The following is a 23,788-nucleotide window of genomic DNA, read 5'->3' on the forward strand; positions in this document are numbered from 1 at the left end:
CTGGTTGGCGGTTTTGCAGAGTGGGAGTAAAGAGGCCCATCGGTTTAATTAAGACCTCGCATGCTGACAGTTCCCAAACGCACAGGCAGAGAATGGTGACGGTCTGACAGTAGGTAAATTTAGAGGTACCCGGGCCTAAAATAGCTCAACATAAAACAGAGATACATGACTCTGAAAGTAGCACAATTATTAAACTGTGAGTACTGATCAGTGAGGGCAACACTAAAGGTGGAAAAGGAAGGGATTAAATCCCTAACATCTTTACGACTGCATGCGTGTGTGCGGGTTTGTGTGCATGTGTGCACTGTGAAGACAGCTCTCTATGATTTATTGGATAACTGCAGTGCACAAAGGAAGGTGCATGTCACAGACAAGCTGCTTGTTAAAATAGCAGAAGAGGAGAGGGAGGGATCCTTTTCAACTGCTGAGAGGGGAGTGGGTGGGGAGGAGCGCTTTAGGTGGGCCGGGTATTTATGGGCGAGGTGTAGGTTGGGCCACGGATAGAAGGCGTGTGAAAAAAAATGAAGAGTGACTGAAAAGTTGCACGTCATGATGTGAAAAAGAATAATCAAACATTGAAGCATGCACTGTCCCTGTTGCAGCTCTCAAGTCTTTTTCTAATCTCAAACCAGAGAAAAGTAGGAGTGGATGCACCATTTACCAGCTCCACACTCAACCTGTCAATGACATATTTCCCATGCCAAGCCACTAGAAAGACATGCACTGAGAGAAAGAGTGAGGCCCTAACCCGTACTGTCCATGCACACCCCCCTCCGTCACCAGGCCAGGGTGCAATACTTACAGTACTCTCAGAAACGTCGGTTTCAGCAGCAACCCCGGGCCCAACCTCGTCATCGTGGGCTGTTGGGGGCTTGGACGGGGCCACTCCATACTCATCATATGTACCATAATCATACAACCTGTCGCCGACCTCGCCCAAGTCATACTCCTTCAGGTCATACTCCTTAAAGTCATATGCCTCTGCAACAGTGTCCAAGTTATCAACCGTTTCAGGAACAACGGAGGGTTCTGGAGCAACGGGGGCGGCCTCGGTGGCGAATTCACCGACAAAATCCTCCTCCGCCGCCTCCAGATGTTACCCAGTCGAAGAAGGGGCAACCAAGGAAATAGGAATGTTAGTTAAGCATCTGAAGCAAATCATTTACTGTGAGATGTTACCAAAGCAAACTACAAATGTATTCAGCACGATAAGCAGAATGGTAACACCTTATTTATTTCATTCATCGTTATCGAGGAGGAAAGAAGAAGAAAATCCTCCAGAGTTGATTTGTTACAAACACAGTGTTCTTGATGAAAGCACAATGTATTGGCCAGAGCAGCAAACGGACTAAATGGAATAATTAAAGTGTTACCAACATTGCTGAATGAAAGCATAATCAACTGACAGTCAAAGGTTTGGTAGTCATACGTGTCAGAACAGACATGATGCTACATCAGCCTTCTTTTCTTTCTCATCATGCTGCCATAAGTGACTGATACAGAGAGGAAAGACAGGCTCATCAATGTCAATCAATCATTACCTTGTAGTACCTGTGCGTCTAGACAAATAACATCATCAATTTTATGGTCAACAAATCAATTTGATGAATATGTTTTGATAGCCAATGAGTTTGCCCGCTGTATGTTGCTGGCACGGGTACTACAACTGCATGCACTCTCCACAACTCTATAACTGTGGATTTACCTTCTGAGCGCGGCAAAGTCGATGCAATTACACAGTTGTTACTGGCAGAACGTCATACTGCCAAAATGTCAATTTGAAATATAATCCTGTATAATCACATCTAATTTGTCAGTAATTGCGGTAAGTAAAGAAAAGCATGATCACGGTTGGCTGTTAGGAGATTTCAGCCTCGCTGATCATAGATCTTTTCAAGGTAATTAGCAGAACTAGAGCTCAAAAACCAAGCTTTAATGTGATGGACAATGGGGCATGTACTGTTTTAGAGATGATCTGCTCTACTATAACTTGTCAATGGCTGCGGGTGAGACTGGTTCTGTTTCCACTAACTTCTTTTAATCCTGTATAAGAGTACATGTCATGCCAACTCTCAAGTCTTTATGTGAGTTTTAAGTTAGACAAGTGGGGGGAAGTGATGTCCCGACACTGAGCAAAAACCTTCTACTGCACTAACTGTCCAGACTGTACATTAAAAAATGTGGACAATCAAAGACTTTCATTTGTCATTTCTGATCAAGAGTCTCAACTTCATCTCATCAAATAACTGTCAGCAATTCGGATAAATGATCAAAGCAACCAGTGCTCCAAGAGCGAGTTAGAGAGTGTCTCAGTGGGCCTAATGTGAGACGGTCTATAGCAGCAAAGGACTTCCACAAAGTCTGTTGCATCATTTTCTAAGCACAAAAGGCACAAAAGGCCTCCGTAGAACCACACGGTGTATGCAGTGGACCGAGAGCATTGGGGCTACAAGGCATTTCTAAAGATTTCCCATGTCCATCAGTTCTGCCATATACCAGAATTAAAGTAGGTCAAAAGACACACCAATTCATTTGAATGGCTGTGTCATCTCATACCAGGTAGTTCCTTGGGTAAAATCTTCCCGGCTCACATTTCCCAAAAAGCACCCAACAGTGGCTTACAAAAGTAGAGAAGAATGAAATAGAAAATTACCTCGTTGGCTCCAATCGTGGCAAAGGGGGACTGAGTTTGAGTACCATCTATAGTTCCGTAGTCATTGTCTGTATTGTAATCTCCCTCTACATTGTTTAGCTGAGTCATGTTGGAAAAAGGAAAGAAGAATCAGGGTTAACACAAAGGCTCCAAACGGAGGTTATTTACAAGGGTTCCTCTCAAGCTGGCTACAGACTCTACTACTTCTAGACAGAAGAGGTTAGGGGGCTCTAAGTCTGCCATCACAGATTTTCCCTTCGAAAATTCCGGGCAGGAAGATCTTGATGGGATTTGATTTTTTTTTTTTTTTTTTTTTTTTTCGATGATGAATGTTTACCCTAAAATTGCCCCTGGGTCGTGCCGGCGCTGTGGCCTGGTAGCCAGGCATCTGTCGCTTCTTCTTAGAGGCATACATTTTGGCGGGTGATTTTTTGGCAGCCAAGAACTTTAAGGGCTTGGCCTTAGTTTTACTTAGGGATATTCTGCTCCTCTTCTTTTTCATGGTGATGCTACGTTTCTTTCTCTGGAAAAGGTGACGGCGACAAAGAACACCAAGACAAACAGTTATTTGACCTTGACTGGTGTACAGAGTTTTTTTTTGTTTGTTTTTTTTCCAGCACAACTGTCAGACGCCGTGTGCTCCACTTGCACCTCCGAGCGTGAGACAGTTGGGCAGTAAGTGCTCTGTGCAGCAGTCGAGGATTGGGTCGTGGGATACACAGGAGGGTTTTGAGAACACATATACATATCAGTTTGGCATTTGCAAACAAACACACAGAAACACACTTAAAGCAGATGGCATTACCAGAGGACGCAGCGAATAGACACAAGATGGATTTGACGCACTGTGTGTGTTGACATGCACACTCAGATTTCAGCCTCCAGTGAACGTACCATCAGGTGAACATCATGAGTACAAGCAGACTGAGACTGCTGCCTGTGGGGTGGTGTAGTTCAAACTTTTGCTTTTTACTTAACTTAACGTCTCGATTAACAATGTAACAATTTGTAAAAAAAAAAAAAAAAAAGAATAGAGATCATGACACTGAGTCACTGAGAGTGTATGAAAACACAACACTGAGACAACACACACAACGCACAGAGGGGAGGGATGGACGACCGACGAGAAGACTCATAACAGAACAAAAGACAGACTTTTTTCCCCCTTTTTTCCATTTACCTGTGGTTCAGAATAATCATCGGTTGGAATGATGTCTGTCGCTCCCTCAGAGTAATCATAGTACTGAGAGTAATCTAAATCAGTATTGTACTGCAGAGGTTGAGAGAGGAGAGCAGAGGAGAGAGAGAGAGTCGGAGGCTTTAGTGTTAGCAGAAGCATCGAAGACACAGCGTGTCATGTCAACAGGAAGATGATACATACAGTACATATCATCTTCAGGATGCTTCGAGTTCAAACCGTTTAGGCCAAATCATTTTCTATTATTCCTTTCCAGCAAACAATGCTGGAAATAATAAATAAGATGTCGATGTAATAAGAAGCTTCTATCTGTATTCCTTGTGATGGAACACTGACACATTAATCGGTGCAGAAGTATTAAAAACGTTTAGAAAGTTATGAGTGCAATAGTACTTGGACAGATACAATAGCGACATTTTAAATGCTACAGTTTACACAGTACTATCATATAACGCCACAATGTGAAATGTATAACTAACTCACATTTTACAATTTTGATCTACTAAACTTAGTCATCGTTGACTCAAAGGTTTCTAAATCAAAAAGGTTGATTCATTAGGAAATGGTGGTACTGCGGTGAAGGAAATGAGTAAACAATTTTGAAACCTGCTTTGTGGGTCTTAAACTGCCAAACACATGAGCAGATGGGCTGTTTAAAAAAGCTCATAAAAAGGGAAAACAACACGGGCGGCTCAAACACCAAATAACCAGCTGCATTCAAGGGATGTATCGTCATGGAACTTTCTCACTGAAAGCATGTAAATTGCACAGTTCAAGTTCAGCTGCAAATACCTCTGTATTTCAGAGGCATTAAGATCTGTGGTGATCGAGGAAATCAGAAGACAGAAGTCTCTTCAGCTTTCACAAGGACAAGACATCCGATTAAAAAAAAAAACGCGCTTAAATGGTTCAAAATGCTTGAGGCATTTGACAAATTAGGTATAACAAGTAAATAAGTAAAGCAAATACAGCAGGGTGACAGTTTATCTGCTACTTTGTGTCAGAAATGACTTCTTTTGTTGGCAAGTTGAAAGAGTCTAACTTAACTCTGATGCAGACTCGTTTAAATACAGAAGGAGTTCAAATGGATCGTCTGTCCTTAACTTCTGCTCGCATTCATAAGAATTGTAAGTAATGGCTCAGGGTTAATAAGCTTTTATACACTGCATTGTTACATAAAAGAACACAGGAAGAGGGCAGAATGAAAGGTTAGCTGACACTACCAGCTGCTCTCGATATAACTTTGGAAGTAAGACAAAGTCGACACATATCCGCCAAACACTGCACCAATCAGCGGCGTCACTGCAGGTATTTTATCTTTGACAGCTGATGAAAAACACCTGCTGTGTCCTCAGTGATTGGGGTGTGGCTAAATGTGCGCCACTTTAAATACTGGCTGTGTTCAAAACCGCATACTTCTCCTACTACTCCCACTACTCATACTAACTTTTTGAGTTAGTATGCGAGTTTGAGTAAGCGAGAAGTTCCTGGATGCATACTAGATTCGCCGAAATGTTGGGTATGCATCATGAGGTTACTACTCGTACTCAAACTACCCAAGATGCAACGTAACGTGACGTCGCTGATCGTCATTTCCTGTCAAAACGGCAGTTTCAAGCTAGCTACAACGAGGGTAGGTTCACTTCCTGTTTTCAAAACAAAAGCACCAATTGTATCATAATGGCTTTCCCTATGATAAAAGGCAACGGGTATTTTATTTTGTGAAAATAACCGGAAGTACGTTGCACACCCTGGCTAGCTTTAGTAGCGCTGAATTCGTCAGAACAAAATTGTAAATAGCCGGTATTTTGTCAGATTTTCAACACGTTGGGGATCTAAACGACTACTTTCTCGCCTGAAAATGTTTCACATGTTGCTAAAGTTTACAGAGTTTAGAGCTTAAACAAAATCAGCTTCAGGCCGGCTGATTTCAGCTCGGGTAGGAGCGAAATGCATTGTGGGTAAACGCTCTGCATACTGCAAGTATGTAGTATGTAGTATGCGGTTTCGAACACAGCCCATGTCTCCTGAACCCCATTATGTTTCCAATGAGGCCTTTTTTAAAGTTTTTTTGACAGTTCATTTGGGTAAATGCATACTGTCTGATCGATCAGTATGCCTTATGCAGAATGGAAGTATGCAGTTTGCAAGTATGTAGTATGTAGTATGCGGTTTCGAACACAGCCACTGATTTTGTGTAGTGACGTGCACAAATAATAAGTCAATATGGGTCATTTTACTCAGTCCCAAAAATGCTTAGCACTTAGCGCTCTGTTAGGTCTGCCATTCAGGTGGAATCCTAACAGCCGTTCTTCTTTGTTTTCAAGCCTGTGAAGTATCTGGGAACACGTGCGCTGTGAATTACTCTGTTTTAAAACCAATAGTTGCTTATGCAGCTACAGATACAAAAGCAACTATCGCGGCATTTTCTTAATAATATCTAGAGTGAGATTTAATAAATCACATTCCAAACTGAAACTAAATGAAGCCATTGAGGGAATCAAACCTGCCACGTGCATCTTTGAATGTCCAATAAGTGGGAGCATTAAGCAATGCGAGGGTAAAAATCACGCTCTGAACACATTCGATCTAAAACAGAATTTAAGTTGTTCGGGAGGGCGGGGGGCCTCGACTGTTGCTTTGTGGAACCTCCCCCACCCTCCCAGGTTGGCTGACCTCCTCTGGCTCCTGCGCCTGTAGAGAATCCCTGTGAGGCGTGTCACAGTCTGGGCTGTAGTGTTCACAGTAGTCGTATGCTGCTTTGGGATCAGCAACAATCAGGAGCTGCTGGATGTCACCCTGCAGGAAACAAACACAAAGCAATGTGTCAAGTTTACAGTCATTTAGACACACATCTCCCTCACATGTCGTCCTCGAAGTATGCAACTTTAAGATAAATCAATATTTAGACTTTTAATTGGTACTGGTACTGAATACTCCCATGGTTGCCAAGACGTGATGAAAGCAGATTATTATCAGCCAACAACACAGGAGGGTCATGCCTCATCTTGTTCACCTACTCACACACAGTGGGTAAAGTAGCACAAATGAAACTCGTAAATTACAGATGTGATCTCGGAGATCCGACACTTTGTAGTCTGGCAGACGGCCAGCCGTATTATCAAACGAGCTAGGGGAAATTAGTGTTTTCACTTCTGCTGGGTTCAACCGCAGGAACACAAATGAACATGCATCGTAAAGCGGTACCTGGCAAAGGTTTGAGTGTTACAATGTACAGTAACCTCAACAGTGAAAGCCAACAGATGCGATGACTGTAAAACATGTCGGCATGATGTATTGATCATTTCAGGTGAGGTTCACTCCTCTGCGTGTGCAATTTCTGGTTCGGATGTAAAATATTCAGATGATGTAGAATAATCTATTACATCTGGAAAAGTCACCGAACCCCCCCCCCCCCTACAAACTACAATGTTATATTTATTTCCAGGAACAGGACTCCACAGTGCTTGACACCATTCCAGCAATGTGTTCCTTTGTTATCCATCCTTGAACCAAAGCACACACAGCAAACATGGTAATGAAAGCATGTGGATGTTTCTTTCCTTTGGAGTGTGTAATTGCCTGAGCTGAGTTCCTGCACACTGGTATTTGAGTCTTTATACGCACTGCAAAGACAGCTGATGGTGGTTCTGAAGAGGTGGAGTGAGGGGGCAGGTCCCTGGTTGGGGGGGTGGGGGCGTTTGGCAGAAGAGCACACAGACATGCCTGAGCCCAAAGGTAAAATCCTGATACACTGTCAGCAGGGACACTATACATTGATGGGCGGAACAGAGGATTGGCATGAACCACAAGAGAAATTTAGGCAAGCTAGAACTTGCGAGTAAAATGAGTGTGTTCGTGTGTGTGTGTGTGTGTGTGTGTGTGTGTGTGTGGGATGGTGAGGGGGGGGGGGGGGGGGGGGTTATCATCTTTGTGGAAAAAAAAAGAAAAATGAACAGATCTATGGAACCTTGACCTTTCCCTTACTGTAAACATAAACCTTTCTGTGCTGAGGCACGTCCCATGGGGAGAATAGGCTGTTTTTTTCTCTCGAGACTTTCTTTAACTAAGCGTCCATCAGCTTCTTATTTGACAGCTCAGAGTCCTCCCTGAATGTGTCTGGGTGGATGGAGCAGCACTTTAAAGACAACTTTCACTTAGAGCTTGAATACATTTCAAACAACAACTGCCTGCTTGCTCTGATTTCCAAATAACCGATCTCATCTATTATACCTAATATGAACATTATTATATGGCCTGTCACAACATCTCTGCTTATAAGTTATTACACCATCATGTTGGGCATCGCATGAGGCCAACATCTCCAAGGTGCCCTCAGACTGTTTCAACACTCCCAAAATTCTGTGTGATGATGCATAAAATATGAATAAACTAAAATATGGCTTGACAGGATGTTTACTGTTGAAATGCATGTCAACAAAATTAACTTTAGCATATTAACTTGCACACCACACCATGGAAGCAGAAGCAGACAGGTGATTTTAAACCATTTACAGTTGCATGTCACTTGCTGTATGATTACATACAGCAATTACATACAGTCATGAGGAAGAAGGCAAATCCTCTTTCCTTTTTACTTAATCATGGGGTGTGCTTAGGTTTTGCACACACAGTTTTAGCAATTTGGCTTTGTTTTGTTCGTAAATAATGACACAATATCACATGCGTTGTCGCTCATCTGAGGCTGTACGTATCCAATTTGAAAGGAAGAGGATGTACTTTCTTTCTCACGCAACTGTACAACCCAAAGTCCATATCTGTGGTATCAATTCACAGCATAAACTGTCTGATGTCCATGGGACAGCTATCTACCAAGTCTGCAGAGAGAAGTGTGTGTCTGTTTGGGGGGGCTCAAGAGAAAAAGCAAGATCAAGCCTTGCCTTGAGTCAAGTTGACATGTATTACCTCATGTGTCACCATAAGACCAACAGTGAATGCTTGAACCCTGCCTTGAGTCAGCTCTAATTAGTCCATGTCTGAGAGCCACCCGTCTGAACACAAATATGCTTTGGAGACAGAGTTCAATCCCTGAGACCAGATCAGCACAATTATGAAACTTCTCACCGTTTCACAGACAGCATGACTAATATGACAAACAAAGTCACTGATAGTGGTCAGTGAAAACCAATATGATAGGCGTCCAGAACGCATAACAATACAGACACATTTCTAAGGAAGGAGGGCTGATAGGTCGATCATGGCACTTTCTGGTGTAAATAGCACACAAGTGTGTTCCCTTAATTAACTGTTAATCTGCCTTTCCAAGACAAAGTCAAACTGCAACACCTAAACAGGCCCGGTTTGCAGAGCCAACACGAGGCAAGATGGAGAACAAAAAGAAAGGAACACCAAGAGGCACCCAGAGACAGACAGGTATTTAGAGGGAGCAGCTGGGATAGTAAAAGCTGTTTTGTGCTGGGAGACACCTGGGCTGAGTTACACCACTGTCTTCCATTGTGAGCTGCTAAGAAAAAAAAAAAAAAGAAAAAAGAAGCCCCTGGCAACTTGGAAGTGAAGCCACAGCTTTAAAATATGCCCCTCCCGGCTACAGCCGAGGACGGTGCAGTGCAGAAGCAGGCCCATGGGTTCTGGCTTAATGACTCCTGTGTCAGAGGTCAATGAGCAAAGACAGAGGCAGGGTCAAGGTCAACAGCTGACACTTAAGAATCCTCACAGAAATATGACGACCCCTCCATACCTGCCGCATTCACTGCTTTGCTTTGCATCATTGGCTCAATTCACCTCAAGCTGTCCTAAACATGTCATTAGCATGTAAAAAAGAACAAATGCGGTTGTTTACATGTCCATTATGGACTTAACAGTGGAGGATATACAGTATCTGGAATGGTTGTATGTTGTTTAAAAGATAAATTAGTTTTGGACTGAAAAGCTGGCTGACAACTTTGACTCAACTCAACTCAATTTGTAATAACATTAATTATTCAATTCTGCACTGAATGTCTCCTCCCTTCCTCACCTGTTACCACAGCCTTATAGTTTCCCCTTCAGTCATCTATTCAACAGTGTCACACAACGTCTTTTTCAAAATGCACAGTCCACATTGACCTCTTCATGACCACAAGGCACTGAATAAGAGCAGCAGAGGTCAAAGGCTACAGCATTGCAAAGGAAAAGATTTCCTCAGCACAGCTGCGTAAAGCTAAGTGCATGTTTGAACCATCAGTACACAGCGGCACTTAGTTTGGCTGCAACAGCCTTTTTTGTGATTGTTTTGGAATTGGTTTTGCCCTACTAAAATCCTTCCGTATCCTAGAATTACACAGCGACTACACGGTATCGCTGACTGAATCTAAACGCTGTGGTAATCAGCATTAATCCATCCATCCATCCATCCATCCATCATCTTCCGCTGGTCCGGGGATCGGGTCGCGGGGGCAGCAGCTTGAGCAAAGAGACCCAGACGTCCCTGTCCCCGGCCACTTTCTCCAGCTCTTCTGGGGGGACCCCGAGGCGTTCCCAGGCCAGCCGAGAGACATAGTCTCTCCAACGTGTCCTGGGTCTTCCCCGGGGCCTCCTCCCAGTGGGACGGGCCCGGAACACCTCACCGGGGAGGCGTCCAGGAGGCATTCTCACTAGATGCCCGAGCCACCTCATCTGACTCCTCTCGATGTGGAGGAGCAGCGGTTCTACTCCGAGCCCCTCCCGGATGACCGAGCTTCTCACCCTATCTCTAAGGGAGAGCCCAGACACCCTGCGGAGGAAACTCATTTCGGCCGCTTGTATTCGCGATCTCGTTCTTTCGGTCACTACCCACAGCTCGTGACCATAGGTGAGGATAGGAACATAGATTGACCGGTAAATCGAGAGCTTCGCCTTCTGGCTCAGCTCCTTCTTCACCACGACGGGCCGGTGCAGAGCCCGCATCACTGCAGACGCCGCACCGATCCGTCTGTCAATCTCCTGCTCCATTCGTCCCTCACTCGTGAACAAGACCCCGAGATACTTGAACTCCTCCACTTGGGGAAGGATCTCATTCCCGACCCGGAGAGGGCATTCCACCCTTTTCCGGCCGAGGACCATGGTCTCGGATTTGGAGGTGCTGATTCTCATCCCAGCCGCTTCACACTAGGCTGCGAACCGCTCCAGTGAGAGCTGAAGGTCACGGCCTGAGGACGCCAACAGAACCAAATCGTCCGCAAAAAGCAGAGACCCGATTCTGAGGTCGCCAAACCGGACCCCCTCAACGCCCTGGCTGCGCCTAGAAATTCTGTCCATAAAAATTATGAACAGAATCGGTGACAAAGGGCAGCCCTGACGGAGTCCAACCCTCACAGGAAACATGTCCGACTTACTGCCGGCAATGCGGACCAAACTCTGACACCGGTCATACAGGGACCGAACAGCCTATATCAAGGAGTCCGGCACTCCATACTCCCGGAGCACCCCCCACAAGAGTCCCCGAGGGACACGGTCGAACGCCTTCTCCAAGTCCACAAAACACATGTAGACCGGTTGGGCGAACTCCCATGCACCCTCCAGGATCCTGCGGAGGGTATAGAGCTGGTCCACTGTTCCACGGCCAGGACGAAAACCACACTGCACCTCCTGAATCCGAGATTCGACTATCCGTCGGATCCTCCTCTCCAGTACCCCCGAATAGACCTTACCAGGGAGGCTGAGGAGTGTGATCCCCCTATAGTTGGAACACACCCTCTGGTCCCCCTTTTTAAAGAGGGGGACCACCACCCCAATCTGCCAGTCCAGAGGCACTGCCCCCGATGTCCACGCGATGCTGCAGAGGCATGTCAACCAAGACAGCCCCACAACATCCAGAGCCTTGAGGAACTCAGGACGGACCTCATCCACCCCCGGGGCCTTGCCACCGAGGAGTTTTTTGACCACCTCGGCGACCTCAGCCCCAGAGATGGGAGGTCCCACGTCCGAGCTCCCCAACTCTGCTTCCTCATCGGAAGGCGTGTCGGTAGGATTGAGGAGGCCCTCGAAGTATTCCCCCCACCGACTCACGAAGTCCCTAGTAGAAGTCAGCAGAGCCCCGCCCTCCCATACACGGTGTTGACGGTGCACCGCTTCCCCCCCCTGAGCCGCCGGATGGCGGACCAGAATCTCCTCGAGGCCGTCCGGAAGTCGTTCTCCATGGCCTCCCCGAACTCCTCCCAAGCCCGAGTTTTTGCCTCAGCAACCGCCGAGGCTGCGTTCCGCTTGGCCTGTCGGTACCCATCAGCTGCTTCCAGAGTCCCACTGGCCAAAAAGGCCCGATAGGACTCCTTCTTCAGCTTGACGGCTTCCCTCACCACTGGTGTCCACCAGTGGGTTCGGGGATTGCCGCCACGACAGGCACCACAACAGGCACCGACCACCTTACGGCCACAGCTCCGGTCGGCCGCCTCAACAATGGAGGCACGGAACATGGCCCATTCGGGCTCAATGTCCCCCACCTCCCTCGGGACATGGTTGAAGCTCTGCCGGAGGTGGGAGTTGAAACTTCTCCTTACAGGGGATTCCGCCAGCCGTTCCCAACAGACCCTCACAATACGTTTGGGCCTGCCAGGTCTGACCGGCTTCCTCCCCCACCAGCGGAGCCAACTCACCACCAAGTGGTGATCAGTTGACAGCTCCGCCCCTCTCTTCACCCGAGCATTAATCCTTTAACCACATTTGCCCGGAGCAACACATCTTTAGTTTAACCACAGCCGCGTATACAATGAATGTCACATTGGACATTATCACTGCATTATCCACCACAAGCCAATATGCCTTTTATTTATTTTTACCAAGATACTTGTGGCATAGGCACTACGGTGCCGAGCCCCTCTGCATTTACTCATTTAGCCCCGATGACTGTTTTCTACCCTGGAAGACGGGGAATAGCTGCGGGTATGTCTATGCGTGTGAGCTGGATTATGAAAGCTAATGTCTGCTCGGCATGAATAGACAGTCTTATATGTTTGGCACAGTAGGGAGGCCACAAGGTGGGGAGGAGAGGGCAGAGGGAGGAGGTGAGCAGGGGAGAGTATGCAGGGAGGGGAGCCGATGAGGAAATAAGGAAGGCCTGATGGAGGAATGAAAGACTTCCATTCATCTCGGTCGAATCCCTTTGGTGGTCGCCTCCAACCTGAAGCAGGTATGGCATGAATAGACATTCATGAAAAAGGCAGGACAGGTTGTGAAAACAAATATCCGAGGTTGAATGAAGAAGAACGCAGTATTCCTGTTCTATAAATGTTGAATATCAAACCCTGAACACAATACTAAATTGATCGAGGTATAAAAACTCAACTTTGAACCTTTCAACTACTTTCATAGCAGCTCCATCACAGCTCCTCGGTAAGTATAGCTTGTGCCACATATTTCTTATAGTTTTTCATTTTCAGTACTTTTCTATCAAAATGTTAAGATTTCATGCTATGTTTGAATTCTATTGTTTTAAAGGGATGTAAAATAAATCCTAATTAAAAGAACAAAAATGAAGTCTGACATCATCCCTCATTGTAACCTCTGGCTTGAATGCACGAGACCGAGGTTTTCCCTGTCCCCGTCCTGTACATGCATATCCCAGCATGCACTGGGCACCGTGGAGCTCTGAGGAGAGCAAACAGAGAACAGACAGGAGACCTGTTCGAAAAATAACTACACAGAGAAGAGCCTGTTAGCTGACTTATGGCTCCTATTTTCAGCCCTTCCACTGACATACCTCTGACTAGACACACTGTCTGATGTGAATCAGTGAGAGCAAATCTGTGTGTTCGATTTTACTCATTAAAAAAAAGTGTATCACACAATAACCAGTTCATCTACAACCAGCTATCAGCAGTATTTGTAATATATGCTGATATAATAACTTTTTTTTTTTTTGAAGCTCAGCTTAATAAACAACACAAAGTATTTTCTTGTTCATACTTACAGAGGGAACATCCAGTTAGGATTTAAAATCAAATTAATTCAACACCAATTATCCTTGTGCATGCATGTGATTGTTAGTTACATGAACAACATAGTGGCAGCATCTTTAAAAAGAGGTGCCTCTACAATACCGACATCTTTATTTGAATCAAACTGATATTCCTTTCATCTAACGGTCCAAATTTTGATAATGGTACTTATCTCTTTACCTTCCTCAACATCATATCTCTAGTAACAACACCAAAAAAGACAATAAAAACCCTTCTGCACACTCACAAAATGCTCTAAGGTATGGCATCCTGTGTCCATGTGGCAGTGACAAGTGAAAAAAATATGGCTTTAAGACTACAACAGAAGCCCCACACGTTCAAACAAGCCATCAGATGACTTGTCGTCCCCGCTGCACATCAGCAAACCAATACTCGCAAGCAAACACAGCTCCAACGCAGCCTCTCTGGGAACTTTTCCCACCAGAGAGGACCAAGAATAGGATGACAATCCAGCAATTGTCCATCGCTATTTGTATCTGCCTGACCTGTTCCCTGCGTTAAACTCCGGATGAACTTGGTCTCAAAGCAAGGCAGACGTAACACGTAACACTAATGAGCAAATGCTAACATTCCCCAACTCTCAAACGTTGAGTCCATACATGTAGAACCCATTTTTTCCAAAAATGTCAGACCCCTGTGGAAACTGTTGCTATGTTTTAAACCTAAGCCACGTTCAACAAGCATATGTAGACACATGTAAAAAACCAACAACTCATGAATAGAAAAGAGAAAATATGTTCAATTAAATGAATGGCAAATAGTAACGATAAAAAAACATGACATACCAAATCTACAACTTAACTACAACTTACAAACTCTTTCTTGTCATAGATGGTTGCTACATAATCATGATCAATATGGCAAGATGCAAATTAGCCGTGACAGCAACATGAAGGTGAAGCAACATCGCTAATGACATTTGCACGACGACCGCATTGAAAACTTTACCTGGAAAACCTCCTCATCCAGAAGCCTGGTGCCGAACACAGTGATGCCACTGGCGCTGATGGAGGCGCGGTCGCTTCTGCGGAGAGGCTTGGTGATCTTCTTCTTACAGTCGACAATGATGGTGACCGTCTTCTTCTCCACGCTGATGGCCACACGGTGCCACCTGGTCAAAGTCATGAGAAGCAGAGATGACTAATAAGGCGAGGTCGTGCAGGTTAGTTTTATCCATCGTTCTCAATTACTGCTGTTACTGCGGGACAGATCAAATATTTTAAGGTGCTGCCACTTGGGTGTGAACAAAGGAGATTTCAAAGGACATAAGAAAACAGTTGTTGGTGTTTTAGAAAATAGAGATTTTTGGACTTTAACAATTCACAGTGAGACAGATTGCGTGCAAAAGGAGGAAACTGAAGACCCTTTTGGACTCTCCTCAGGAGCAACCGGCCAGCAAAGAACAGTCGAACAGCAAGGTGTGCAAAAGCCAACAAATTACAAATAACCCCGTCTAATTTCGAAGCGACTAAAGACCACTCCAACATTTTTCTAAAGTTAAAGTTCATGAGTTTGACATCAGCAAAGCACGAAGAGAGCCAATTCTCTCCAAAAACATCATTGCAGCTTGACTGCTGTTTGCTACAGATCATGCGGACTAAAGCCTAAAGACTGTTGGCAAAAAATAAACAGAAAAGGCAGTCATGCAGCAACGCAACTTGTGTGGTTCTATCGGAGAATGGTTACAGAAGAATAAAGGTAACGTTTCGGAACGGTCAAGTCAAAGCCCTTTCCTAATCCTGTAGAAATGGCGCGGAGGGACCCGAAACAAACAGTTCATGTGAGCAAACCCGACAGCGTGGTAGAAGTGAAGCTGCCCTGTGCGCAGGAGCGGGCTGAAACTCCTCCGAGCTGATGTTCAGGACTGTTACAGGAAACGACAAGCTGCAGACACCGCAACACAAACGCTCTCAGATAGGGATGTCTATTCATTCTTTGTAACTTTCCTCAGAAAATATATCATCAAGTAAAACGAGGTTCACACATTTTAGGTATGCATGTCACATTTTGATCGATGTATGCTTTCGATGCAAAGGGTTAATCGGGGTCACACGTGAGTCTGACACCTCCCTCGCCTCTCGTCCATTTGCTACTGCACTTAAGAGCTATTGCATACCAAGCAACAGTGGACCACATTCTTGCCCCCACACTTTGGCCCTGTTTAACACAGGATTACACTCATTAAACTCCAAACTTAATCCCCCTTCTGGGTTACTCGGCATGACAGACGTGATGAACATTGTGGAAAGTGTGTGTCAAGATCCAGGAAGGCCTGCCTTCCAAGAGCAGGAGACACACAATCAAACATTGTTCTGAGGTGGAAGATGAGACCTGGCAATATTGTAGCTAAAGGTGGGGATACGAGACACGTTATCACACATAGGATGCTTGTGATTTTATATTAATGATCCAAATCGGGTCGTGAAGAGAGGAAAATGTATTCAAATGTCTCTGAACAGAACTAGATCGCACAAACCGATTCCAGGGCAGGAAATGGAGCTTTAATCAAAATAAACTTGTGGCAGTCCATGGTCTTAAAACTTCAGCACAAAGGATCAGTTGTCCCCGTATATGGTAAGCAGGCAAATGCTGACTTAAGTGGCTTTAAACCATTTCTTAAGAATGGAGAATACAACTTCCAATATGTAACAGCAAATGTCAACTCTGTGTTCTGAGGAGCAAGTGTACAAAGCTTGAATGAGATCAAACCGATGGTATGAAGTGTAACGGCTCGCTAGAAATCTGCCAAACCTCATGTTCCCATTTCCAAAGTCACAACATAACGTGGACCATGCTTAAATATCACTTCTCTGGTTGAGCTGACCACTCAAAAGGCTTTTACACTTCAAGCCACATTCACACACAGTGTTATTTTCTCCTCCATAACACACATTCATACACACATGGACACATCTGAGGCAGCATGGGGTGTCTTGCCCAAGGGCATGCAATCCAGGAGGAAAGTCGGGGAAACGAACTGCCAACTTTCCCAATGGCAAACAGCTCCTCTTCATCTCAGCTACAAGGAGGATAAAGTTCTTTTCCACCTCGTCGATATCGCTGTGTCTCTCTTTCCTCACAGCGTCACCCTCTCAGCAGCAGTGAATACATCCACAGGGATTACAGCCAGTGTGCAGCCTGAGTCACAGAGGATTTAGACTTGGACTGCGAGCAGACCGAGAAGTGCTAAAAATCCCCAACTTAGAGCATTGTTCCGAAGACAGAATGCGCACAAAACTAAATGTGTACTGAACTCCACACAAAGCTGACTGCCAGTCTTTCTCTTTGCTGGCAAACACTCATAAAGCACAGCTATTGTTGACATGAAACTTTTACAGGATTCACCAAGGATCCCTCCGTCATGACACAGTGTACAAACTACATCTCCTCTCAAGCTCATTTTTGCAACATAAAATATTGGGACCAGGTTCTGTCTTAAAGACAAACAAAAAAAAACCCAAACAGAAACATCATGTTTTGCAAGTTAGAAAAATCCCCTTCAAACAGAATTATCTGTAAAATCTAGATGGGCTCATTTCAGATACACCAAACCTCTGAATGAGAATTCTGGGATGTCTGAACCTGGGAGCGGATAATCAGGTTTATGCTGAAAGGTTAGGAGCACTGTTTCTGGTTGGGTGAGGTAATCCAAGGGGCACAAAAAGGAAATTTACAGTTGCCTCTATCCCCTGCCCCCCCCCTTAAAATAACAGAGGCAGTGAGTTCATAGATGAGGTCAGGTTGCCCATAACAGCCGTGCTGTGCACCAAATAATCCAGTGTCTCCCTGTCTCTGACCTGTCTCTGTGCCCACAGACCCCTGAGGGGATGGGTAATCCGGTGATGAGCACCTGTGGTGCAACCAGGGGAAGATCTGGATTGTTTTCTTGCTTTTGCGGAAAAGAACAAGTCAGAGGAAATTTAGGAAGAAAATGTTAAGTGTCTTTGGTTCCCACTCCTCTGCTAATAAGAACGCACAGTCATGGTGAGTTCACCCAATACAAAGAAGAATCCATCGAATATTTTCATGGATATCGAATGCATCTGTATGTCACGATATAAGAGGACCCCTTTACCTTTTCACGGTACAACACAAACGTTACCTTTGCATGGTCTTGAATTTAAAACCCAGACTCTCAATGACTATGGTTTTCATGTTATTCAAATTCTCCGTGAACAAGCTTCGACTGTCAGTCTAAGTGTGTGGGTCAGAATGCAACTACACGGGAACACGTTCGGGATTTGACGTACTTTCCGTCAGCCAGGTTGAGAGTACGGAAGAGGGGGTAGTCCTCGGGAGTCGGCATGCCAGTCTGATCCTCGTACAAGAAGACAGGTGAGCGTCCCACCTCCACGCCCAGCTGCTGGACTCCCTGCTCATTGTAAATGGACAGCAAGAAGGACTGGAGGCCAGATTTGGGGCGCACTGTGGTCAGGATGGAGAAGTCCTCAGGAAAAACACCACCTGCAGGACCGAAAGAGGAGCGATAGAACAGATGGGGAAATTGTTTGGAGATTTGGTGATTGATGACAGTTAACCTAAATATTCATCTCAAAAGACTTAGGTTCACTATTTACACACTTCAGTGCTTCAAGACCAAACATTTTTTACGATGTAAATACTTGTATTATCCCCCTGTTTTATCATGTATACCACAATAATTCAGCTTGTAATAAACAAAACCTTTGCTCAACCTTGTTTATTTGCAACCATCGGCTGCAATCATTGCAACTGCAAGCAAATGAACACCAATAACCACCATTTCGAACAGAATGGAAGAAACTGAGAGGTTTGATCTTACCAGGGATTAACTGTGTGGTGGGGGCACTGATCTGGATCTGCTGGCCAACTCTGTAAGCTGAGTCTGGTGATGATGCTCTTCGGTTTGTACAAAATCCTGATGTTTTCGTCACTCCTTCGGGGTAAGTTTGAAACGCTAATACTTTTAGGACATCCACTGGTTCCGCTGTTCAAAGAGCAAAATGAAACAACAGTCAGACCCTTGTACGGTTTTTTAGTTGGAAGCATTTCTTTGGCAGACCACTTAGATGCCACGTCGAAGGGAAAACACTGATTTCAAACTTGGCTGCGTGGGTTTATTTGGAGTTGGTTGTGTGGCTGATTTTCACATTTTAGATAAAAGTTTGTGTCTTTATTTTAGCTGTTATTTAAAAAAAAAAATACTGTGCCAACAGAGAAATCCTGTGGATTGTGCTGGTCAACTTGGAAATGCTGCACTGGCTCCATTCTACGGACTCATCTGACAGGAAATGTCTCTGCGAACACAATAATCAGCAGAGCGCCAGCAAAGTTCGAGTTCAATCACACCTGGATAGGTTTACCACGATAAGGCTCTTCAAACCGATTCCCTTTACATAAAGGAGCCTGTGTTGGTGCCCACAGCTCCGCTTGGGAAAGCATTATAATTATGCCTCTTTGTCAGAACACCCTCTCAGTGTAGAATGTTAGCTTTTGGAGAAACTAAAGTATTGACCTTCTGCTATTACTGCCAAGCCAAACACACAAAGAAGAAAAAAAAAATCATTCCAGCGTGCGTTGTCCCAACACTTCAGTCCAGAGTTGATAATGCAAATGTTATTCTACTATTTATAGACCGGATTTTATTAAAAGAGCTCAATGAATATATGGGCAGTGTGAATAAAGCCCTATTCAAAACAATCCCAATGCACCCGTAAGCATCGGCAACCGTTTGGCGATGACTCCACAAACCATCGCTCTAGTCGGTGAAGACATCAGATAACTCTTCCAGTCCTCTGAAATCCTGATGCAAGGACATTTGCTCGGATGTCTAAACAGTTTGATTCTCTGAGCTGCTTCAGCGCATTTGCCAACTGTATTCCCAAAAATCTACACACTGTAAAAGAAAGGAGATGTCGGCAAAAGTCAGCGAGCAAATTTACGACCACCAGTCAGAGTCAGATCTCTTAAAAGCAGCCATGCTCCTCTGTACTGCATGATCAAGATCTGCAGGAATAAAAAAAACATCATTTGTCAAGTCACCACAGTTCAACTCGTCCGCATTCCAACAGACAACACAGAGGAGGGTAAACAAATTTACACTAAGATGGGGGGGGGGATATGTGAAGCTGAGAGTAAAATCAGCTGACGCTCTGTGACAATGCCACGAAATAAGCAAAACACCACTGTTTCTGTAAGCGTGTGAGGATGACGCGTCTACTTATTTTGGAGAGCAAACTGAGGACTTCATTGTGAGTTCCTGCAGAGCAGCTTTCAGTCCAAACTCCAGGACTCATGCATTCCAGATGTGGCAGTTTGGCCAGGCTGCGACCCTCACGCAGAGGTGCTGAGAAAACGTCAACACAGGACAATCCATTGAGGTGGGTGTGCGCCCCGCATCTGATGGGATGGTGTGTTTGCCCTCAGGGCTGAGCAAACAGGCCACGTAGCCATCACCAGAACTCAGAGGACATGGAAGCGTGGATTTCCATTATCGGATCATTCCTTACAGACGTTACTGTCCAAGCTGTGGTGGTATGCATTGATGGGAGGAGCAACAGGACCCATTAGCCTCCAACACAGACTGATTCGATGTTGTCTCCGTCGTGTTCACAGGTGTATCCCATTGTAAACTTTATGTTCTGAGAGATAACAACATTTTTTGGGGGCTGAGGCCAGAAAGTCTGTTTGAGCTTATCCATTATGTATCATAACGAAGACTCAAACACAGTGACATCATTTATTCCACTTGTGCCTGTACAGAAATGTAAAATGGGCAGGTGCATAGAGGAGGCACCTTTTCACCTGAAGCTCCCTGAGACTCTAATAACATCTTCAGTGAGTGTGCGTCTCTCTCTCTCTCTTTCTTTCTCTCCATATACCCCCCCCCCCCCCCCTCTCCCCCCTCTCCCCCACTCCCCCTCTCTGCTTCCTTTAACTTCCACCACGCTGCCGGCTAAAACAAGACGGCTTTATGCTGGTGTCATACCAAGGAAACTTCACTGAGACCTACCCAGTTTTTCAAAGCATTCCTTCCCACTACTCTCTCCGACTTAGCTTTTCCTCACATTAACTCATTTCACTGTGTGCTTTCATGCAAAAATCCCACCACATGGACCGTTATACAGTGTTTAAACCTCTTCTTTTTTTTCCAATTCCAAACTGGTCTTGTTTCTAGAGGATGACTTTCCTCCTTTTCAAAATCCGAGTTGCAGTTTGAGTCGGTGTTAAGTTGAGGAAAGGTGGACCGACTGTAATGACAAGGCAGTCCCTTTAAATGCATCACAGCCTATTGAGACAAAAGTCTACCATAGAGCTAAATTTCCCAGTTAAGCATATTAGGCTGAGGGGTCTGAAAATGCTAGCTTTGTCTGTTGGAATGCACATCTGAGCCTGCGCCCCGGGGGCTGAGAAAACGTGTCTGTACACTGCTAGATGGAGAGGGCACCCTGCAGGAGCAGCTCTGACTCCTGCAAAGAGCTCAGAAGAAACTCAGCAAGTACCATAAGGACATAAAGCCTGCAGGAGAATACTTCAGATTTACATAAGGAGGCTCGAGCTGGTGAATATAGGAAAAGTGAGATTTTCAAGCTGAAATGCAACTTCAATCAACTATCCTCCCAAGCAGCGAGGTGTGATATTTGGAGGCAATGATGAAAGCAACAGGCTCACCATCATAAAAAAAAAACGTGAATCAATAAAAACGGACTTTCAAAGGAACTGATTTATTGCAACATATTTGAAACTGCAAACAATCTTCATTAACTCCATATGTTTGCGATTTCTTATTTTAATTTCACTATCAGGGTAAAAAAAAAGCATGTGAGAGTCATGTGACCAACTCAAATGATTTGAAACCCTGCGGAAACTTGAAAATGGTTACATACGTCTCATTGTGAAGACAGAGAATATCCTAAATCTCTTTATCAGCCTGTATGCAACGGCAAATCCTTAGACAGAGGTCTATAGGCAAGTGTGTGGGGCCTAAGCCAATCTTGAATCTGTGACATGTGGCCATTAAGGGCTGCGGGCAGGGCCTATATGCAGGCCTGTTCTTTGAAGGCTCTGAAATCATAGGGAAGTGCAACAAGGGCCATCATCAAATAACTGCTCAGTACTTAGAGGGGAAGCATTCCCACAAATCACACAACTCAGCCTTGTCCCGCAGCCGACCAAACATCTAAGTGCAAAGTTAGAAGTTGGGGGTGGTTGCACAAGCCAGCTATTGGGCTTTGGTGTGGACCAGGGCAGTGTGGAGATAGGGTGAACCTGCCTGACCACTTTTGGCCCCCTGACTCAGGGGCTTTGCACTCTGTTCTGACAGGGCTGATATCTGCTGTATCAAACTCTACTTAAAACTAGACATTTATTGTCACACTAAACCTGTGCTGTGTATATGCAAACGTTTTTGGGTGCCTTATAACCTTCAAATGAATCATCTGCCCAGCTGAGTCCCTTCTCCTCCTCAGATGATAGGATCACAGTCATTAAGAGTTGTGAGAATAAACCATAAATGCCTGAAAACACTGACAATTAAATGCTTATGGTTTCCATAACTCAACGTGCCCTCAGCCTGACCAGAAACATGATATTCCATGTTAATGTGAGTGGAATCGATGGTTTTAATGCAATTCAACAGTTGTGTATAAGATGTCAGCAGAGTCCGGGGTCCGACAAATGTCCAGTGTCATCTGGCAGCGGAAGTCCACCCTGCTAACCGTGTTCACATCCACCTAGCGGACCACAGCTCTAACAAAGAGGCTTCATTGAGCCGTAGTCAATCTTAAAAAACAGGGAATGCTGCTCTTTCCCCTGATCTGTAGGAGCGCATACCAGCGGTTTAGGATCAATTTAATTAGGCAAGGTGTTTCATCTTCGGGGCAGACACCATCTATCCATGCGTAAAAGTAGCCTGCGGTAAATTGTGCTGTAATGAATAAAGCGATTTAGACAACAAAATGTCGACAAATCAAACTATAAGCGGGGAGCGCGTGCACTGTTTTTAAAAAAGAAAAACTTTTAAGAGGAGCGTTAAACTTTACAACGTGGGGAGCGCGCGGAGTAAACTTTGGCTTTGCCTTTACGTCTGTCTGGTGACTTCCATAAAACACCAGCTCAGTCAAAGGTGTAAAAATGCAACTTCTTTGATTGCGGCGCGAGGAAAACCGATTGGACTGAGATGCGAACGTAACGCTGCCGGGTCCAGGTAAGCCTGCTACTTCCCCATCAGTTTCTGATTTTCACCATCCGAGCGGCGCTGCGTCCCTTCTCCGCCACACAAAGCTGCTTAGAAACTTTTTGTCCCTTTTTCATCTTACCTGCTCTCACATTAGCAGCCTGCAGAACCAGGGTTAAAGTGATGAATGCGGTTACAGTGGAATCCATACACCATCCTTTCGTTTTCCACCTTGTGGACCACCTTTGCATCTCCATGGTCGGGCGCCCCACAAGTGAATAAAACCTCTGGGCGACTTCAGGTGATTTTTTAATGACGTCCCTTCCACAATCCCAAGTGAGGATAGAAACCGTCCTACAAAAGAGCCATAGGTGAGGAGTTTAAGCCTCTTCTCTCAGCTACAACGAGGCCCCGATCCTCCTTCCCAGCGCCCAGCCTTCACAGTGAAGGTATTCGGGCTTTAACCAAAGCGCACACAGTACAGTCGCTACACTCCGTGCGTCCCCGGGCAGGAGGGCTGGACAAGCTCCACGAACCAGAGCCGCGGTTGCAGGGGAATGACAGGGAACCAGCCCCCGATCAGCAAATCGCGGGGCTGGAAATTCTCCTACAGGTCCACCCATCGGCTCTTCAATGCCCCCAATAGTCTATTCCGCGTGCGTCTGTTGAACCAAGGAGGAGGGAGGGAAATGAACCAAGTTAATAATAATGACTCTGCAATGATCAAATGGAAGAACTGTGCCAGCAAGGGTGGCATATAGACCTCCATGAATAAAATCCACTATATTTAACGATCATCAACAGTCAGTGATCTATTTCGGGGATCATGG

General features: G+C 45.2%; 1 protein-coding gene across 1 annotated transcript in view; it reads right to left on the bottom strand.

The window, feature by feature from the left end:
• col11a1a (collagen, type XI, alpha 1a) overlaps positions 1–23,408 on the bottom strand; it is a 72,081-nt gene extending 48,673 nt beyond the window's left edge. The window contains exons 1-8 of the mRNA XM_075452139.1: positions 23,101–23,408; positions 18,606–18,770; positions 18,055–18,268; positions 14,753–14,915; positions 6,528–6,650; positions 3,834–3,923; positions 2,654–2,752; positions 803–1,087 (exon numbers count right to left, since the gene is read on the bottom strand). Coding sequence (XP_075308254.1) covers positions 803–1,087; positions 2,654–2,752; positions 3,834–3,923; positions 6,528–6,650; positions 14,753–14,915; positions 18,055–18,268; positions 18,606–18,770; positions 23,101–23,215 — 1,254 coding nt within the window. The 5' untranslated portion in view covers positions 23,216–23,408. The remainder of the gene's footprint in view (positions 1–802; positions 1,088–2,653; positions 2,753–3,833; positions 3,924–6,527; positions 6,651–14,752; positions 14,916–18,054; positions 18,269–18,605; positions 18,771–23,100) is intronic.
• Between the last annotated feature and the right edge of the window lie 380 nt (positions 23,409–23,788).

The sequence above is a fragment of the Odontesthes bonariensis genome, chromosome 20, assembly GCF_027942865.1.
Source record: "Odontesthes bonariensis isolate fOdoBon6 chromosome 20, fOdoBon6.hap1, whole genome shotgun sequence".
In the NCBI taxonomy this organism is placed as follows: Eukaryota; Metazoa; Chordata; class Actinopteri; order Atheriniformes; family Atherinopsidae; genus Odontesthes; species Odontesthes bonariensis.